The following is a 20,150-nucleotide window of genomic DNA, read 5'->3' as shown; positions in this document are numbered from 1 at the left end:
CTGTAGAAAAACAAATACATGTGAAATCCTTTGTATTTTCTTCGCCTGAGGAGAAATGGATTAATCTTTCCCTCTAAATTAAAAAGTCAGCTGCATTGTTGTTTGTCCATTTTTTGTCTCCTTTTTGCAAAGAATATAAAAAAATATATTGGTCTTGAAAACGTTTTTACTTAACATGTGTTTAATTAAAGTCATGAATAGAAAATCATCATGGGAAAGATAATTATGCTCAACACATGTCATTGTGCATATTTTGTGAGTAAAGTTATAATGTCTACTTTTGACAAAATGAAGATTGACGCAGCATCTACATCAGTATTCAAAATCGAAAACCCACTCCATCCAATTCTTCTGTCATTATTACTTCCAAATAAACATAGTTTATAGCAGCCTATTTAAAGATTTTGAACAAACTGAGCAACATTTGTCAGTAAAATCTGAACAGTGAACAGGCTCACATTTAGGGAACAAAAACTATAATGATCTGCTTGGTGACAAGTTCTTTGAATAGATGCCATTGTGGGAAATTGCAATGCTTTTTGAAAATGGGCCTCCATTTCCAAATGGACCTGTTATGTTTATGGGATTGAAAGCATTTTGTGTTGTAAAATTTGATTTTTGAAATTACAATCTCTTATGGGATAAAAGAATGAAAATAATTGCATTTGACAGAACATAACCAAAATCCCCCTGTTGTTAAAAAGTTTATTGGGTTTTTTTTTGTGTGTAATCTAAGCTACCTAAAACGTAACTTAATCAAATATCATAATATGTCTGCATCAAAAACTTCTATCTGCTCAAAGAAAAAAGAAAACACAATAGCAACATGCAAAGCCAACATCTGTATTGATGTAAATCCTGCGATCCTATTGCACAAAGCTCTTGGCGGGCTGGGCTCAGTAAACTGAGACACACAGGGAGGAGGAGCCCCCAGCAAGACCCACAAACAGTCGAATGAAAAGCAACATCAATTTTGGCACAGACAACCTCCGTCACACAGATTAGGCAGGCACAATGCACAGGCTCCTTATCTCCAGCGGCAGGAGGAGGGCAGGCAGATCTGCACAGGATGGAAACATTCTCATGGACGTAATGGGCAAAATCAATTGTTGCCCTCCTCAATCAATGTGGCCCCCACTTTCACTGTTCAGCAGCTCCCCAGTAATTGAAGTTATCCTCGGTCTGTAATGACTAGCCAAAGCACAACCATGACAAAGTTGAAAGTGTGATATCAGTGAGGGTGCCAGCAGGGTGGAACATAGGATACTGTGTGTGTGTGTGTGTGTGTGTGTGTGTGTGTGTGTGTGTGTGTGTGTGTGTGTGTGTGTGTGTGTGTGTGTGTGTGTGTGTGTGTGTGTTCTGGTGAACACCCTCCTCGTGCTCACATGCATGTGCGCAGCACAGCAGGGAGCTGGCTCTTACCCGAACGGTCCATGCGCGGACCTCATCTGGTCCAGCAGTGAAGAAGTACTCCAGCTGCAGGGCTGCATAGCCGGCCTTGATGATCTTGCACAGGGCGCTGGCGGAGAGAAAAAAAAACTCCACTTGAATCGAAGGGTCTGAGCTGCTTAAGTATTCTTTATTGCCGTTGATGCCGAGACAAAGTTCACTCCAGTGGCAAGGCCCCATTCATTCCAGTATAAACTCATTAAGTGAATAAGATGGGTCACTTCGTTTCACATAAGACATTCAACTCTCCAATGGTTTCTTTGATTAATTAGAAAGCTTGTAGACTCATTTAACATTTTTAAGAATTCAACCCAATGCCTCGGTCTGTGCAGCGAGAAAAAAAGAATCTGCTGTCACAATTTTTCTCTCCATAGAGGTTTTCACACGAGAACAATAAACCCAAAATGCCCAAGTTATAATTATACCTACAGATGACAGATGACAGTTAAAAACTTAATTTAGAGGAAAACCCTTTGACTGAGTTGTTCAGTAAGAAGAGGGATCCTTTGCTTTATAATGGTAATTACTCTGCCATTTATTATTCTATCAGCACATGCAATTAAAGGAGTGCATGGAGGACACAGCTGATAATAAAGTGTGAGGAGACTGAATGCTAATTAACCTCTGCGTCTTGTGCTCTGTGCAGTATTTCTCCCTCTCCTCTTCACTGCTGTCCTGGAGCTGGCTTTCCAGGCCTCCACTGAACGGGATGACCAAGGCACCGGGGTCATGATTGTCCACCCACTCCTTGATTTTCACCAACCTGAAAAGAAAAAAAGAAAAAAAAAATTGCCTCAAAACCCGCCGAAGAACTTGATTAATAAGAAAGCATCCGCAGGGCCATGCATATTCATGAGAGCAGCTGAACATATGAGTGCTTGGGGGAGACTGCGCTCCTAAGGTGGCATTTGTCTCACAGAGTTTGACTTTTCCTTCGGTGAAAGTTTTCAAATACAAACATGAAGTCAAGTATTGAAGATGAAAATCGACAATGTTAATGTACGCAATGAGTACAATTTAAAGCATACATGTATTATCGGCTAAATGTACAAAAAGAAAAAGAAGACCTGATACACTTATGTTTAAATGTTGTATTTTTGATAGGTTGGAGTATTTTAAAGCACCAGCAGATAATTAATTTAATGATAAATTTGCATATCAAAATGATTTAATGAGTGAAACATATAGTTGAGAGGCTGAACATATCTCACTATAAAACACCCTAAAAAATATTAAACTCTAATTTTAGCTGTCACATGATTTAGGAGTGTGAAAGGCACTTGAAAATACTATACTTACTATTAGCAATAAAGGGAATAATAATCAGAAAAGATCTACAGAATTTACATACAGTATGTCTCAAATGGCTATCTACGCATCCCAAGCAATAAATCACATTAAAATGATTTGATGTTAAATAAAAACATGCATTTGCATACAAACAATTTGCAAAGTAACTTGCAGTTGTATAGAAAAAATATATCTGAAAGAAATGTAATTGAGTTTAGAAAAAAGTGGTTAACAAAGAAAATACTTATGAAATGAGGTTTCTGACCTTTTCGACACACAAATAAAGCTTTTTACCTCCTCTACCTTTTTTTTTTTAAGTGAAACCCAATTCACTCACCTGCTGAGTGTCTAAATTGAACAATCTAACAGAACATTTACTGTAAAAGCCAGGAAAGAGCAGAACAACTACAAGCATGGAATCTTTTTCTTTACTTATGTATGTCTTTGTCGCTCTCTTAGTTTCTCCTATTTCTTCTGTTTCTCTTTCTGTCTTCCTGTCCAGCAGGACACCTGACATTGCAGGACAAAGATATCCTCACACTTAATGGTAACTCTCAGTCAGAACAATACAAGGGGGTTAGGGCAATTATGAGATTAGCCCCACAAGCTCTGAGGCTGGGATTGGACAGATCTCAAAGAACAGCATCACACAAATCCATTTTCACACGGCGGCTCCTGGGCTGGATTGATTCTAAGGGGTCCCTGTCATTATCTGTAATCCTAGTTTCCTGTTTAAAGCCCATAAGAATCAAAGACTGGGAGGGACCCGACCACCTCAATACCACATCTATTCCAATAACAATGTCACCGTTTTATCACCGGCCCCACCATATCGCTGCTCCTACCTAATGATTATCAATATACAATACATGACGGGGTAACGGGCACAAGATGAGCGCAGTTCTGCTTTGATTGAATGTTTTTCTCACAAGTTAAAATAACACTGGAGGGTAAATTCTGAAAAATGTCTCACATGCTAGTTTGTCTGTCTGTTCTGATGCTCCTCTATTAGGAGCCATAACCTAATATTTTCCCTTTCTGTTCACACTACGTATGCAGAGCTGATGTCTGACTGCCGCCACAATAAGGTGGTAACCAACATGTCACCAATCAAGGATGGAAAAATAAAATGCATTTAGTCAAAGCCAAAATCCCGAAAACATAGGAGACGGAAGGCGCTCCGAGAGGGGAAAAAATCCAATCTGAGATAATAACAGCTGTAGTTTGTCACTTTTCGCAGCACAGCTGTCTATTTGGTGGCACGTTATTTGCATTCCTCAGGTATTGCGTTCTCTACAGGCGGCTGAATAATGATTCACAAATCACTCTCTCCACACCAGTCAAGGGCTGTGATCCTTTGAATAGACCATTGTACCTGAGACTGTAATTGGTGAAGACTTGACAGAGCTGAGCCAAGCTAGCAAAGTAACAAAGAGGCTCTTGGTAGAAAGCTGAGGGATGATTTTAATAATGTGAAGCCGAGACGGAGAACGTGAGCTGCAAATGAGCACGGGGGTCTCTGGGTCCTTGCACTGAGTGACACAGGACCAGACAAACACCTTGCCACAGGAACATGAAACTCCCCCTTCCCTCAACTCCAGAAACAAAGCACTGTCAATTAAGAGCTTTGATGCTCTGTCAACACGACTCCCAAAACCAATTCTGTCAACTTCCCCGCTGTCTGTCCATGCCACTTTGCAATTTGTATTTATGTCCCTTCCAATTATTTGTGTGAAATTCTATATGGAATGTGTAAATTTGTGAAAATGTTTATGTAAAACACGCTTCAGATTTTTTCTTTTCCTGCCTTTGTTCTAATCTTGAAGTCATGGTAAATCATGGAGGTAATTTATGCTGATTTGTATTTGAAACAAAGTGTGTTCTGTGTTTAAAGGAATTCTGAAACATAATACCTGCCTTCAAGCATTGATGAAATAAAGGTTAAAAACTCCAAACTCTCACAGTTAGGTTATACTTATTTTGACAACTAAAATGGGCTTTACTTATGTTTTCATACAGGTTTACCTTTCTTTTTCTTGATTATTTTTCTGTTTGTCTGCATGATAAAGGATAACTTTGTAGTGCTGATACTGAATTCAGTAAAAGAAAATGTGAAAAAAAACAATCTCTTTTAAAAAAAACTAAAGAATTCACAAATCTAAACATACAAAAACAAATATGTATATATTAAAAACATGAATCAATGGTGAACATGGTGCATGTATGAGTCTTATCAGTCTCTCATTGTGTCCCAGCACTGAGTGTCATCTCTCACTGCTCGGTTAATAGAAAGATTCAGCACTTTCTGGTCTTGATGTCCTTCTCTGAACAAATGATGCCTGAAATTTTTATTCTTTTTATAATGGGATTCCGATGGCCTTTGCTGCAAATCAAGTGGAAATTTTTGCATATCAAGTGGGAAAAATTAAATGTTAACCACGTTTTAATGTGATTAAGGGTGACAGGGACATTATTTCTGCTAATCATTCACCGGCTTGAAGCCTCAAACAAGGCTAAAGAACAAGCCATGTTTGTGCTTTTCCTCCTGCTTTCGAATCAAAGAGAGGATATAGTTTTCATACATGTACTCTGTCAAAGGTTTACGATTCTAAAAGATGTGCAAATGATGAAAATGGTAAGAACAATGCCAACTATGAGCCCCATTGCAACGCCATCTGTTTATCTTGTATCTGGAGAAATGGTTGTCATCTTATTTGCTCTGAGCGTTAGATTTGATGCCCGTTGTGCTCAGAGTACATCTAATTTAAAGCACAATATAATGCAAAATGACTAGAATGAAAACAATTGGACCTTCCTCAACACACTGGCATTGAATAGAGATGTCCCACAGGGGGGCACCCTCTGGAGCTAGTCTATTTGTCTTTTTGTGTGGGAATCCTAAGAGGGGGGTAATTCCTATGTTTCTGCATGCCTAGGGCTTCCCTGGGCTTTGTCAGGGCTTTGATCTGCTTAAATGGCTCAGGAGGGGAAAACAATGGGAGTTTCCAAAGTACAGGGGCAGCTACCTGAGAAATTGACCTGAGCCTGCGTCTGATATACACTCGAACAGGTTGGCTTCATTATGAGTGCTTGGCCAGTTAAGCCTGTAAAAGGTGGGCCATCACCTCCAGTTTGAGTGCTTCTTTCAGCTGCTGACAGACCTGAAGCATAATCCCCTGCCTACAACCTGCACCGAGGGACCAACACCTGAAGCTGAGCACATTAGCTGAATGTGTTACTGAACAACACACCTTGGCAGCAGTTTGCCTGCGTGCCAGGCACAGACTCATCAGGTAATATACCCAGAGTCCTCTTTGTTGTGCTGCGGTCCCAGGTTATAGGGATGAGCAACCTAGGGGGTAAGGGATGCGGCAGCATGCAGCGTACACAATCCCCCTCCCTTTTCCTTCTTCTCTGGAGGGAGACAGAAATGAGAGGTATGAGCTCATGGTGGCTTTTGAGGCTGGGAAGTCAGTGGCTCTGTGGGAAGCTTTTCATCCTCCCAGTGGTGAGCTCCTGAGCGACAAGAGTGCAGACGCTCTCTGCTCCCTGTGGCCATAGCCGGATGGAAACATATTACACATCAGTCTCTGAGAAATGAGGAGATCTGACACACGCACGCACCCACACGCACCCACACGCACACACACACACACACACACACACACACACACACACACACACACACACACACACACACACACACACACACACACACACACACACACACACACACACACACACACACACACACACACACTATCGCCAATATCATCAACTTCTTTCAATCTTCAAAGCAATCATCGGCTGGAGGAAACAGAACATGGTGAACGCACAATGGGAGCAGCTTTAATTAAGAGCATCATCTCACATCGTATCTCAAACAAACCTTGAGGGTGTGCTGGTAACAAGCTTTTTAAAGCAACTTTTCGTTCTTTGATAACTGCACCCATTAAATCTCCGCGACTTTAAATGTTTGCCCATGATGGATAAAAACCTTAACAAATCATTGGTGCCAGTTTTGTCTTTAAGATGGTCGTTGAGAGGACATAATCAAAGCTGCAACCTTGTTTAAGGCTGTTTAGGGGGGATGAAGGAGGGTGGGGACGGAGGTGAGGCTGTGCGTGTGTGGTGGTGGTGATGGTGGTGGTGGTGGTGGTGCGGGTGGGGGTGAGGGAGGGGGTGCAAACATCAGAAATTCAAACAGTAACCCAGAAGAGTACATTCTACATCACCCAAAATAATTCACTATATGGGGTATCCATGCTGTCATTCATGGCAGTTGACTGGGCGAGAGAAAATAAGGGGGCTGGGGTAGAGCGGGGGGAGTCATCAAGATGTGACAATTGTGACAAGAGCAGGCAAAGTGTAGCGCAGAAGAACACCACACGGATTTCTCCATCTCTTCTTTTTTCCAGGATGACAGCTTAATGTCTACCACATGCAATATTTATTCTCATCGTGTGTCAGACTGTCTAGCTGTCCTAGGGAGTACAAAGAATGCCACTTATTAGAATAAAAGCAGAAGGAAGGTAATCAAGGACATATGTAACATCAGCCAATCATGTCCTCTCCGAATCCAACATCTTTTTTTCTTCTCCCCCATTCATACCAGTTCAACAATAATCCTGATAATAAGCGTTCAGGGGCTGTATGTGGCAACACTAAATTCATTTATTTGTCTCATTAGAGCCACCAAGCCTGCAGGCTACTCGTTGTGGCATGTGTTTGGTCCTAACCATATCACAAAGATAATAAAAAGCAGTGCTCCAAAAGCCTAAACTATCAAAATGTATCATTAGGGAGACTTGAAGCTCACAGATTTTTCCTTTTTATGGTCACAAACTACAGGATTTTCAGAAGAACAATTCTCAGCGTGCCATCAGAAGAAAGTAAGCATGTTGTTCTGCCACAGAGGTGTCTAAGTGTGCTACGAACTGTGGGGGACCCACTAAGAATTTACCAGGCTTGGTCCAAGTAAACAAGGGAGAAGTGACATTCTGTGTTGCATTGTGGACAGCAAACTGATTTTTCAGTGGGCCATTAAGGAAAAACAAGAATAGAAACAAACGTCTGTTAGGCTGAAGTTTGGGCTCTGTCTCATTAGCTACAACAACTGCACTGTTTTTGCCACAGAACACATCAAAGACAAAGGGGTGACATGTCAACTGTGTCCTTTCATTACCTGGACTGGGGACAGTCAATAACCGGGTTAACTGAGCCGACAGGTCTTTACATCTGTTTCAGTTTTACGATACAGCCTCTCCTGTTGTTTTCTCTCATTGAAAGCCAGCTGAAGGCATCCATTAGGACAGACTGTGGGCAGTAGGGTACACATCTTACCATGGGAAAGTGTTTCTCAGGGTCCCACACTGCACAAGCAGAGAGCGGACAACTATGCACAAAATGAAAAGGGCCATTTCCTCGTATGTCTCCTAAGTGGCTTTGAAAAAGTGAACTCAAACTCCCCAGATAGTACTTCCTAAAAACATGGATGGAGCCAGTGGTTTTGCACTCAATAAAGTTTCAGTTGTGTTTATGGGAATTATGGTTTGGAGAAGCTGAAGTGGGTTTGCAGGGACTGCTTTCATGAACTGGCTTTCAGTGGATCATAATAGTCCCCTCCATTCTCAGTTTTTCCTCGGTCTCTAAAACTTGATGGGTACTCAGAGTCGGCTGGTTGTTTGCCAAAATGATAAGGCAAAAGGAAAATGCATATTTAACTTATTACTTTGACTTTTCAAAACCTGAAATGGGGGTAACAAAATTCGAGTCGACACTTAACACCAAGCTGATGAAAGATCCTTTCCTCATATTATCTGGTCTGAGTGCCACAAGTGACACTCTGCAACGGCTCCTAGGGCTGATAGTTTTAGTAATTGTCAAAGCTCCTCCTACAGGCAGACTGCAGTACCAGACACAGGAGAGACAGTTGTCTGCCTCTACTTCCTGTGGCTATTTTCCTAAACTTAAGCTATGATCTCTTGCGTACTTAATTATTCTGCTTTTCTTACTGCCAACGAATCAGATACAGACTCTGCAATCATTATGTTTTCATGATTCCCTTTCCTTGTTGAATCGTTCTTTACAAGCAATCCTCATTCCAGTTTAAATGTACTTCCACTAATTTAGAAATTAAACTAAACTGGATGTCTCATTAGCGAGGACAGTTTGTACTATTTAAAATTCAAATTGGAGCAAAAATGCAGCGTTGGAAGACTGTTTTCATTGATATATCCTTAGTGTATTTTCTTATTTGAAAGGAAACACAGCACTGCCACGTAGAATATTAAAACAATGCATTCGCAAAATAAAGCAAAGTATTATTGCTAATTAGAAGAACTATTAGGTGATGTTGGTTATTATGTTGATTTGTTGACAAAGATAGCAAAAATACAAAACATTTCAAAATCATCTGAACTCATGATGATTAAAGTAAGTACAGGTTAAGTTAGAGTCTCACTTAATGATACCCTGAAAGAAAACAATTCTTTTACAAACAAATAATGTGAAATTAGAGCATCCAGAAGTTCTTCAGCGCAGTCTTTTGAGCACCGTGCAGAGCTTATGAGATGATAAGCATGCCATACAAAGGAAAGATTTTGTTCGATAAATCAGAAAAACAACATGTGCATTAGTAGCACAGACATATGCAAGTATACAGTGGATAGACCAGCAGCTATGGCTTCCTTTAATGAAACATAAAGAATACCAAGACAGAGGAAACACATGTAACTCCTACAGAGAGGCAACAAACTGTTAAATAGATTAAAAAAAGAGAGAATAAGTTTGAGAGAAAGTAGCCCTGTTTGAGAGGGAAGAAATGCACAATCTGGGTCCTATAGAACATGTATAGAAACATACCCACAGTTATTTACAGGCAGACAAACAGACACCCCCCCCCCCCCCCCCCCCCCCCCCCCACACACACACACACACACACACACACAAGCACACAGTTAATAAAAGCTACAAGCATTGGTACCCTGCAGTTCTTCCACTCACTGGGAGAACCCACACGGCAGAGGCACTCACAGACAGGTCACGCTTGCTGGTTTCCTTAAAGGTCAACTCATCTACTTAAGAGGCACCAATTTACTTTAATGCACATTGTCCAAAAGAAGAAGGGGAAAAAAGGACAGAAAAAGAAATGACAAGGGAGAAAAACACAAGAGCATTGCTGGAATATTCTCAAGTGTGTCTTTTGCCATTTCTAATATGACTGCTCTTAGTTCTCCGTGAACGATTAAATAAATATATGATATCAAATCTATATTGAAAAAAAGAAAGACAGATAAAATCGGCGTGGCCACATGCTTGTAAAATAAACAAGATCTCAGGTGAAAAGTGAAAGACACCAACAATGGGCAGACTGCAGCCACCACAACCTCAGCAGTGCTCTAATGATCTTCCCTGACACACAAACTGGGGCATGTTGGCTCAGAGAAACAGTCTTCCGGGCAGCTCACCGACGCCGAGGAAAGAGGAGAAAGCCTCTTGATAGACTCTTGTAGATGCCATTCCCTATCACGCAATGCCTCTCAGTCATAAACACATGACAAATGCTGCCTTAATCATTTTTTACGAGCGGGGATGTGCAGGGGGCAGTGCATGGCTAGAGGGGAGAGGGGAGCAGTGAGCAGCAGGCGGCCCCCTCTGCACAGAGGAGAGGGCTGTGTGGTAAAGTCTCCTCTGGAACATCACTCGGCCAGCACTGCTTTGATCTCCACACCGCAATTACACCAGCATCCAAATGAGCATGGAGTCGCCTCTGAAACAGACTTCAAACATGCACATGTACGCATTCTCATACACATACACATACACTGTATAGGATTGGAGCCATGTGCTCCTCTCAACAGTAAATGATGTACTGTCTCCAGCAGTGAACCTGGGGATGAAAGGAGGCCTTGCTCCTCGTCTGATCCCTCCATTAATGATGGCTTGCTAAAGCTAATACGGTGTATTCTTGTCTAAACAAGAGCAGCGTGGTATGTGGTTCCCATACTCCAAACAGGATGATCTTGGTTAACAATGGAATGTTTTGGAGGCTCACAATCTTTGACAAAACTGTCGAAGTCACTCGTGTGTTAAAAGATGTTGCAATTTTAAAACATGTCTCTCCAACCTGCTAATAGGTGCTCATATTAATAAAGTCAATTACCATGCTTACATGGAAGTTAAAAGAAAAGTTTTGTGGGGCATGTTGCTAAAATTAATGACATTAACCCAAATCTTAGCAGCACTCACTCCACACCTCTCATATAGGGCTTAAAAAAAAAAAAGAAACGAAAAACACAGGGAACTTAAACTGCGAGATGGCCTGAATGGTTGTCCAGAGAGACACAGATAAAATTGGCTTATTTGCCTCATTCTGCGATTCGCCTCCTTTTCCTCGACACATTAAAGCTGAGATTGCAATTTGTCTTGCTGTTTGCTTTGAATAGTCCTTAACCGTATCATCATCTCAACTGTGCTGGTGGAAAAACACGGGAGCATGGCGACAGCCAAATGGCAGTCTGGCGTCTCTGCTGCAGACTAGCTGCCATTAGGGCTGAGAGCAGCATTTATTGTACAATTAGGGCCAGCCAGATCTACCTGTAATCATCTCCATACAGGTGTGAGCTCCTCTCTGGACAAGGGAAGTGACTCATCACTTGTCAAACATCAACACTTTGATGTCGGCATTGTTCATCGCCGAGCCCTCAGGACACCTCAGCACTACTGTTTGCTTGTTTAAAATGCTCTTAGATTTATAGCATTTCGTGCAGTTAAAAACACACGCACACACACACACACATACACACACACAGAACATGAAAAAAAAAACCTCTCTTCCTACAGGTGACGGATGCTCCAGTTGCCATGAATCATTTGATTTACAACTCCTCGTCCTCCTCCCTCGGTCTGACAGTCATACTTTCGTGTAAGGAACATTTTAACCAACAGTCATAGATAAACAACTTCCCTTGCAATACAATGCTGCCAGGTAAAGCACAAAAAACAAAACATTATGTTAGGGAGTGACACAACAAGCCTAGAGGGCAATTGGAAAAGTGTGATAACAATCCACAAGTTGGTGTTATTGATAAAATGGCTGTAGTGTGGGAAAAGTAGCCCTTTCAGATGTAATAGACGTGAAACACCAGCCTCTCAGATCTGCTCTCACTGCGGCCAGATGACAACATTACAATAAAGAGAACACGGCATAGAAGTTTTTATTAGTGCCATGAAGGTGCTGTTCAGTTAGTTCAGACTAAAAATAGTGTCATACCTGTACGAGTAAGTTGATCTAATGCCTGCGTATTAGTGTCTACGTCTACACTACACTGTACCTCGCGAAAGCCTCAGCTGTCTCTTGAAACCGTGGGAATTTTATAGCTCTTTAAGAGATGCTTGTAAAATAAGAGCAACAACATGTGAAAACAAAACTGAACATGAGAAGCAAAGCAGTGGCAGGTAATATTTGATGAGTCTTGTCCTTGTGATTAATTGATGGGCTCCAGATGATATTAATCGCTTGTTTGCCTTGAAATGTACACGTGTTTGTTTTGTTGTCATTTAAAGCCTGCCCTCTCTTTGATATCATATGGAAATGAGAAATTTTGATGGAAAATAGGGACCATATGGTAGTGTGTGCTTAATGAAGTGCAGAGTCTGCAGGCTGGTTGGGCTTTGCAGAGCTGGATGTTGTGCTAGTGCTTGCTTAGTGCCACCTCCAGGCAGATTCCCTCACAAAGATATGACCGTTTTCTGTCAGCAGGAGACCACAGTCAGTCTCACACGCCAGCACATGAATGCAGAGAGGCTCACACACACACTTTCTGTAGCTGGCTGTAGATTCAGACAGAGTTGGGAGGAACATATTTAGCAACAGACATAAGTGGAAGTAAAGCTCCTTGGTGATGATTAGTGACTGAGTCTGCTCTCATTCTTCTTCCAAGTGCTTACCATTTGTTCTTCCTCCTAATGTAGTCTTTCTCGGAGAGATTAACGAGGTAGATCATTGGTTTGGATGTCAAAAACAAGTATTTGTTCAACACTTCGATCTGTAAAAAAAAAAAACAAAGACAGAAAAGGCAAGCACTGAAAAGATTCTAACTTTCTGAAGTGGAAAAAAACAACATAGACACAAACTAGTGAGGCCAAATCAAATTAGGGTCTGGTGTATAAGCACTGTGGGAAGCAGCTATGAAGCTACAAAATCAGGATCAGCATGGCCAGATGTCATTAGCTTGTACAAAAGTAATGAAAAAAAAATGTAACAATAAAGAGCGCGCATAATATTAACTTGTGATTTGCACAAAAGACATGTTGCTCAAAAAACAAAGGAGGAAGAAAACAGCAGTGGCATTTTTGGGTCAGATGAAAAGATTAAGGAGATGAATGATATTAATAAATGTGACAGTAACATCAAAGACTTACCTCCTTGTCGTTCCAGTCACGATAGTAGCGAACGTGTTTCTTTTCATCCACTACCCAGCTCTTCACTTTGCACATAACGTCCTGTTTGGGGTTGAAATAGAATGAACAAGAAGCCATTAAAGGAGATGAAAAAGAATATAAACCCAGCAGGGTATGGGGTAATTATTTCCTAAATGCATGGCATCCTGATGCCAAATTGAACAATGGCTTTTGCTCGCATTCAAGCAGGAGTGGCCTGGCTTTGACAGGGATGGCATGCACAAGACCCCCATCCCTCCTTTAAATCATGACAAAATGCCTTCTGGGGTGTCTCTCAGAGTCTCTGCTTCATACATCAATATTCCATTGGGACGGTTTAATGAAAAGGATACAGAGAGGAGACAAAATTGGAAAGAGCGGAGAACTAATTGGAAGTTGGTTAGTAAGGTGTGAATTATTGGTCCTTCCTCGGGCACTTTGCAGAATGTAGTCCTACTGAATAAGCACTAGTGAGGTACAGAACTAATTATTCACTATTTCTTCTGGAGAAAATATTGAGTATTTTCAGCTATGTATACCACATTCATCACTGCGGTACTTGTGGGTTGAGACCACAGGCAGGACTGGGTCTTGACAGGATCTGGAAGCGGAAAAGGGTGGGAAAATGGGAGGGAGGTAGTTATAAAATTTGTAATAAAGAAATTGAGCCTATTATTGTTGATCCAGCCCCACAGAAATTAGCGGAACACATTCTTTTTGTTCCTGTCAACTTGACCTCCCCCTTCATATAAAAACTCCCCCACCCCCTGTAACACTCCCCCTACCTCCTTTTCCCTCCCCAAACCCTTGCAGCACTTCACAATCATACACCCTTTTGAAAGAACTGAGGAAAAAATCCTGCCAGAGCCTCAATTACACAATGGCAGAAAAAGCTCCACACACTGACCCCCAGCCAGCTGCATTCACTCTCTGCACATCTCTCTCCACAGGAATTCTAAAGGCCTTTTAGTCAGGCAGCCAGAGTGCAGCCAGCGGGAGAGAGCGCAGGAAGAGCTGCATACACTCCGCCCGCGCCGGCCCAAGTCTTCACAGAGAGATTAATCATCTGTGAAATGGAAACAGCAAACGGCCAGTGACACAGGCTGAACCCGCTCCAGGTTTCCCTCATCAGCTCGCAGCCGCCGTGCGGCGCTCCTCTAACAGGCAGGTGTTAATAAAAGGCATATAGGTCCCACAGGGGTCAAACACATACGCTTGCCACCATGAAGCACCGCTGGTGGGCTGGTTTCTTATTATTGTTTTGTGAGGATAGGGATTTTGAGGATTCATATGGACAAAAGCAATGAAACATTGTTCTTGTAAACACAGCACAATCCAAAAGGATTTACATCTTTAGAACAATGCATAAATACATGTTCTCTACTGTTTCGTGCAATTGAGCTGAGCTTCTTAAAGGCCTTTCAATGTTGCAAGTACATTTCAACCATAATCAATATTTATCTGTGTTGGATTTTTTTTTTTCTTTCAACCAAAATTTTTATTTGAAATATTCTACATGCCACATCATCATCACAGGAAGATTTGACTTGCTACACAGCGAGAGTGAGAATTGAGAGTGGGAATTCTATACATTTTATATATATATAATTACACCCACAATCACCCACAATAATATAATATACAAACATGTGATTTAAAAAACAACCTATTCCAAATGTTTTCACTAACCCATTTCTATAATAATGATAATAATACCAGGGTTATTACATTTGATTAATTTATCAGTAAAATACAATCTATTTTTGTTTCCATTTAATCAAAGTAATTTCTAAAAAAAATTTGAAGCAGATTTTGATTAATAAATTTACAACAGCAGAAATTACATTTTATTTTCAAATTATTCAAATTACTCAGCAAAAACATTTAGGAAATTTAGGGAAGCGATCACGTCGTAAACAGCTGCACATAATTTCCTTTTTATTTCATGGCATTCATTGGCTCAGCAAAATCAACTCCAAGCAAGTCCCTTCTGGTGAAGTGTACATTTTCAGACAAAGTCTTGTCGTTGTGCTGATAGATGCTGGCATAAACATGTGCATGTGTGGAGTACACACAGCTGAGTGTGTGAAAAAATTATGCTTAGCCTGTGAGACAATCACACAATTCCTTCTATTTGAAAGCAGCCTTTGATAAGCGCCATTCTTTGCCATCTAAAGAGATCTTCCATAGATTCTCACTTGCCGACGCGTGCACAACCTTTGACAAGTAATGTAGATCATTTTTATTCATTGCCTAAAATTGTTAGCAATTATGTGCGTAAGCGGCCACCTGCCTAGCCTGAATGGCTCCTGTCTGTGGGGCTAAAGGGGTGTGGGGAAGTGCTGCTGGCTGCACAGGTGGGAGGGGGGTTCGTCTGAGGGGAACCAGCCAGTCACAGGGGCTGCTGCAGCAGGTGAAATAGCCCCTCTCGTTAGTGTAATGAGTGGTCAGATCCTTGGTGTGTTGGGGCCTGAAATTGGGCATGCTGCTCCAAGTGAAAGGCCAGATCCCTCCGTGTGCCGGCCCATCCTATACTGCTCCAGTAATGGAAGGGCATCATGTGACATTTGCAACCAAATCACTACTAAAGTTGGACAATCGGCCTCATTATTGTAACAATATCGCAATGTGACTATGTGTGTATCCTCATACAGTTTGATCTGACATACTGGCTGTGAATGGGTTTTTTTTTTCTCTCTCTCTCTCTCTCTCTCATCTTACCCTGCATTTTGCCCTGCACCTCTGAGATCCGAGATTCCCCAGTCAAAGAATATTCTAAACATTTACGGTATTCATAGCATGGTATCGGCGTATGTGTCATCCGCTGTATGGCCTTACACAATTTTCCGCGTTGCTGTAGGTGTATAAGCGTGAACAGGAGCGGTGCGATGATTTGAGTATTACTTTAGATGAAAAGAGCTGTGTGGAAACACTTTCATTAGCCCAGTGCTGTGACCCAGGGTCAGCAGCTGAATAAGTAACTCTCTATTAATGATTTCTACAGCAGAAAACCCCTGACCCCTGATCACTTTCAATCTCAGAATGGGAAGGAAAAAAATGGGCCGGGGGAGGGGTGAGACCTATTGGAGGGAGATTAAAAAAACACACTTTTTTTTTTTCCTCCTTGGCCATGTGTGTGGGAGGGTTATTATTTGTGCCTTGCTGTGAGGGGGAGCAAAGGGCCTGCTGGGACATTGACTCACATATTCTGGTTTGAGTTTCTTGTCACCGCCTCTAATGGCCGTCTTCTCCAGCTTGTCAATAATAGGACCGATCATCTCCTCATCCTTCAGCCTCAGCTCCTCGTGGATGATCTCCATATCCCTGACTGGGTCCACTGTCCCCTCAACATGGATGATATCCTCATCCTCGAAGGCTCCTGCAGTGAAAGGACGCAAGCACACATGGAGAGTATAAAATGATTTTAGTAATGCTGCTTTATGAGAATGTGTATAATACAAACACCAGAATCAGAGTAACAGAATCAATGACATGGACTTCTTGAGATCAGATGTAATGCAGCGATTAGATTCAGCCCAGAAAAATCATTATCTTTTGCAGAGATAATGGGGGGGGGGGGGGGGGGGGGGGGGGGATAAACATCCACATGAAAAAGCACAAGTTGGAGTCACAACAAATACAATCAAATATTCAGGAATACATTTAAACCTTATTTTTTAGTGTGCATCTGACAGAACTGTGAAAAACCAGCTCACAGTGTCAAAGTAAGTTCTACAGAAATTGCCTTTAAGTGCAACAAAACATGCATATCTGTCAATCTGCACCAAGGGGAGAGCATCTAGTCGTGCATTTCTTACCCCTCTCTCATATAACTATTAGCCATTAAGTTAAAATATGACAAATGCACAAAACTAAGTAGAATTTAAGAGAAGATGTCAACATTCATAAATGAAAGAGGACGTTCTTCTAATCATTTGCATCTTAGCTGTGGCTGTGCTGGTGATTAGGTAATGAGGCTCTGAAACAGACCATTTAGCCACCAGCGGCTCTCAGGACTCCTTCTGATTTCTCCAGCAGAGCTCAGGGGTGGTGAGTGGGAGTGGAGGGGGGTATGAGTGTACATCTGTCACACGGGGGTGACAGCCTTTAATATTAATAGTGGCAACTGTAGTGGACTGTTCTCCTCAGTGTTATTCTAATATGTTCTGTGATTTTCACACCATGTGATTTGGGGCAGAGTTTGTGTTATAAATATCATTTTCATAAGATCACGTTTGGGAAATGAAAAGGGGACCGGTGGCGAGATGAGAATTCCCCATGTGCAAATACAACAACATAATAATTCTCAACTGTAAATTCTGTCTTGGAATATTTACCTGGAGTGAATTTCATCATTCACAACTGCACTTAGATCATCACACAGTCACAATTAGAAAACGGAAAACTGACAGTATACAAACCTATGTCGGCCAATCTAGAGATAACTTTTTTTTTTTTTTTTTTTGTAGGAAATCTTGCTTACTGAATACATGATAAGTACAAGTACTCTGGAAACACTTGAGTAGATGATTGTGCAGTGTAACACCACGAGGGCATCTTCATTCAAGATTTCTAGAAGCGACACACATGTATCAGTCAGCGACACCAAAGATTAACATTATGGCAAAAGCCACCTCATTTAACATTGAAGTAGGTGTCAGGTGAATGATGCCTCGACTTTAAGTATTGAAGTGTTGAGGGACGCTATGTTTGGAATGTGCACAGTGGAGTCAGTAAACGTTATCTGCAATCTATATTCACGTGTTGACACCTGAGTGTGTGAAGAACTGTTGACAGACGAGGCCCCGCGAGATAATATCTCAGCTCGTTTGAGGAAATACATATAGAAAATATTGGTGATCCATTGCAGTGAAGAGTTGCCCGGGTTTCAGGTAAACCTTTTCAGAGTTACATCCTGAAAGAAGTCATAAGATCACTCAAGAGACTGCTGAAGAACAGTGTTTGAAAAAAATATATATATCCCCCAACCTCGCCACCCATCATGGTTAAATCCTGTTTATGCACTCCGATAACGTTCACTACTGACACTGGCCACATGACCTCAGCATGTTGTTCAGCTGGTATGACCCACCACAGTCCACATTAAGTTATCTCAGGAATCACAGACTACTGTTACCACACAGTTATTGTTCCACTGCATTTTTAACAGTGCATAGCACAGAAATACTAGGTACATGGATCCATGGTATCTTTGTAATGTACTCTGGAAGGGACGATATGTGAGCATGGTAAAATTTCGATGTTACATTAATTCAATGACGCTTCAGACCGAGTAATGATCGCCAAAGAAGGAATCCTCATGACTTTTGTGATCCCTGGATGCTTCTCGAGTTGCATTTCATAAATTTTGCAGTTCTAAATGCGAAGTCTTAACCAAAATCCAAATGAAAACGGGTTCAGCCACATAATTTCCATCAGATAAACGTACAATTAACAAGCAAAACATTTCAGATTTAAATCAGCTCTTATAGTCATCTGTGCTATGATGTACTTTACCATTATAAAACGCATCAAATAAATGTATTCCAAAATGTAAATAAAGGAGGCTGCCAGGTGTACCACAGTAAACGAAACTCACAGTATAAACAGATTCTCATGCCACATGTTTTGTCTCATGCCAAGAAGGACTCTTTGGCTCGATGCATGATCAATAATTAATATAGACACTGTGTAAATCTTCCAAATACGGTTTTACAATTGAGCTTATTTTACTTTATTGTCATATATTACTGTTGTTGTTTGTAACTTTGTGTAAATATAACCATGGGCCATTAGGCTGGCTGTTGATAACTCGAAATGTTCATATGAAACAAATTTATCAGTTTAAAAACACTGAGATTGGTTTGCGTTGTAAACTGAACCAAACTGAACAAACTTTTAATGATGTTCCCCCATGCACATTATCATATCGTTTGCTGACTCACCGAGATATTCATAAAAGTAAACTACAAGCCTTTAACAATCGACATTGACAACAGAATGACAGACAACCAAATCCCCCTACACCTTATTACTCATGCAATTCAACAGAAGCTGTAGACTTTTGTGCAAGCTGTCATCCTGTGCGTTGTCCTCATGGTGAAATGAACTTATTCAATTACTCTTTGCCTAATCAGGCTGTTTTGGTTCCTCTCCTCTTGCAGAGGTACTCCACAGTATAAACAGTTCACTTACGCCATACAGAAAGGGCCTAATCAGTGGAATTATTGTTTTGCTGCTCCAATTTACCAGCTCCCTGTTCTGCACTGATTGGAATGAAAATTTGCTATTGTGTCTGCATGAGCTCAGAAAATATAATGCAATGTAATCATTTTGTTAGCTGCAAGAATATACATACATTATGCACAATTATGATGTACAGTTTTGATACATTGTGGAAAAATATAGGTCTGTTGTTCAATTTAGACCTGCTAATATTAATTAGAGCTCAGAGGTTTAAAAAGATTTAGATGGCTAATAAACCACTCATGGTTGGTATGAGTCACTGAGAGTGACAAATGCTTAAAAATGTCCGACAAGCCAGTCAGTTTGCGAAAAAATTATTATAATTTTTTTTTAAAAACAACAAAAAAAGACAACACATCAAATCCTTTATAAACTATTGTTAATCTGTCTTAATAAAAACAGCGAATAAATCTAAATTTCAAACAGGTTTTCAAGGAGCAGGAGCAGCTGATCACTCTGTATTTAGTCATCAACCGGCTCTCTGCTCACTGCCACATATTCCAAAGTAATTTGCTTTAATTAATTTCGCCTAATTTAACATTCACATCTACTTTACTGCCTTCCCATTGACGGCTTAGAGCCGGACAACAAATGCATGAGGTGAAAGAAGAGAAAAAAATCTGATGGGGCACAATTAGTCTTGTAACAAGTGGGCCGGGGTTGGGCTCTGACAAGACAGCCCTTATGAAACTGTGGCGCCACACAAAGACAGCAAAGACACA

The 20,150-nt window shown here is 41.0% G+C and overlaps 1 protein-coding gene across 2 annotated transcripts in view; it reads right to left on the bottom strand.

Moving 5' to 3' along the window:
* Nucleotides 1–20,150, bottom strand: part of LOC308119273 (obg-like ATPase 1) — a 43,938-nt gene that overhangs the window by 5,021 nt on the left and 18,767 nt on the right. For both annotated transcript variants that reach the window (XM_080479167.1, XM_080479166.1), the window contains exons 5-9: nt 16,386–16,561; nt 13,165–13,245; nt 12,691–12,788; nt 2,072–2,212; nt 1,423–1,519 (exon numbers count right to left, since the gene is read on the bottom strand). In XM_080479167.1, the coding sequence (XP_080335293.1) occupies nt 1,423–1,519; nt 2,072–2,212; nt 12,691–12,788; nt 13,165–13,245; nt 16,386–16,561 (593 nt within the window). The remainder of the gene's footprint in view (nt 1–1,422; nt 1,520–2,071; nt 2,213–12,690; nt 12,789–13,164; nt 13,246–16,385; nt 16,562–20,150) is intronic.

This window comes from Lipophrys pholis, assembly GCF_963383615.2.
Source record: "Lipophrys pholis genome assembly, chromosome: 13".
Taxonomy (NCBI): domain Eukaryota; kingdom Metazoa; phylum Chordata; class Actinopteri; order Blenniiformes; family Blenniidae; genus Lipophrys; species Lipophrys pholis.
Note: the sequence above shows the minus strand (reverse complement) of the source record. Positions and strands in the feature narration are given on the sequence as shown.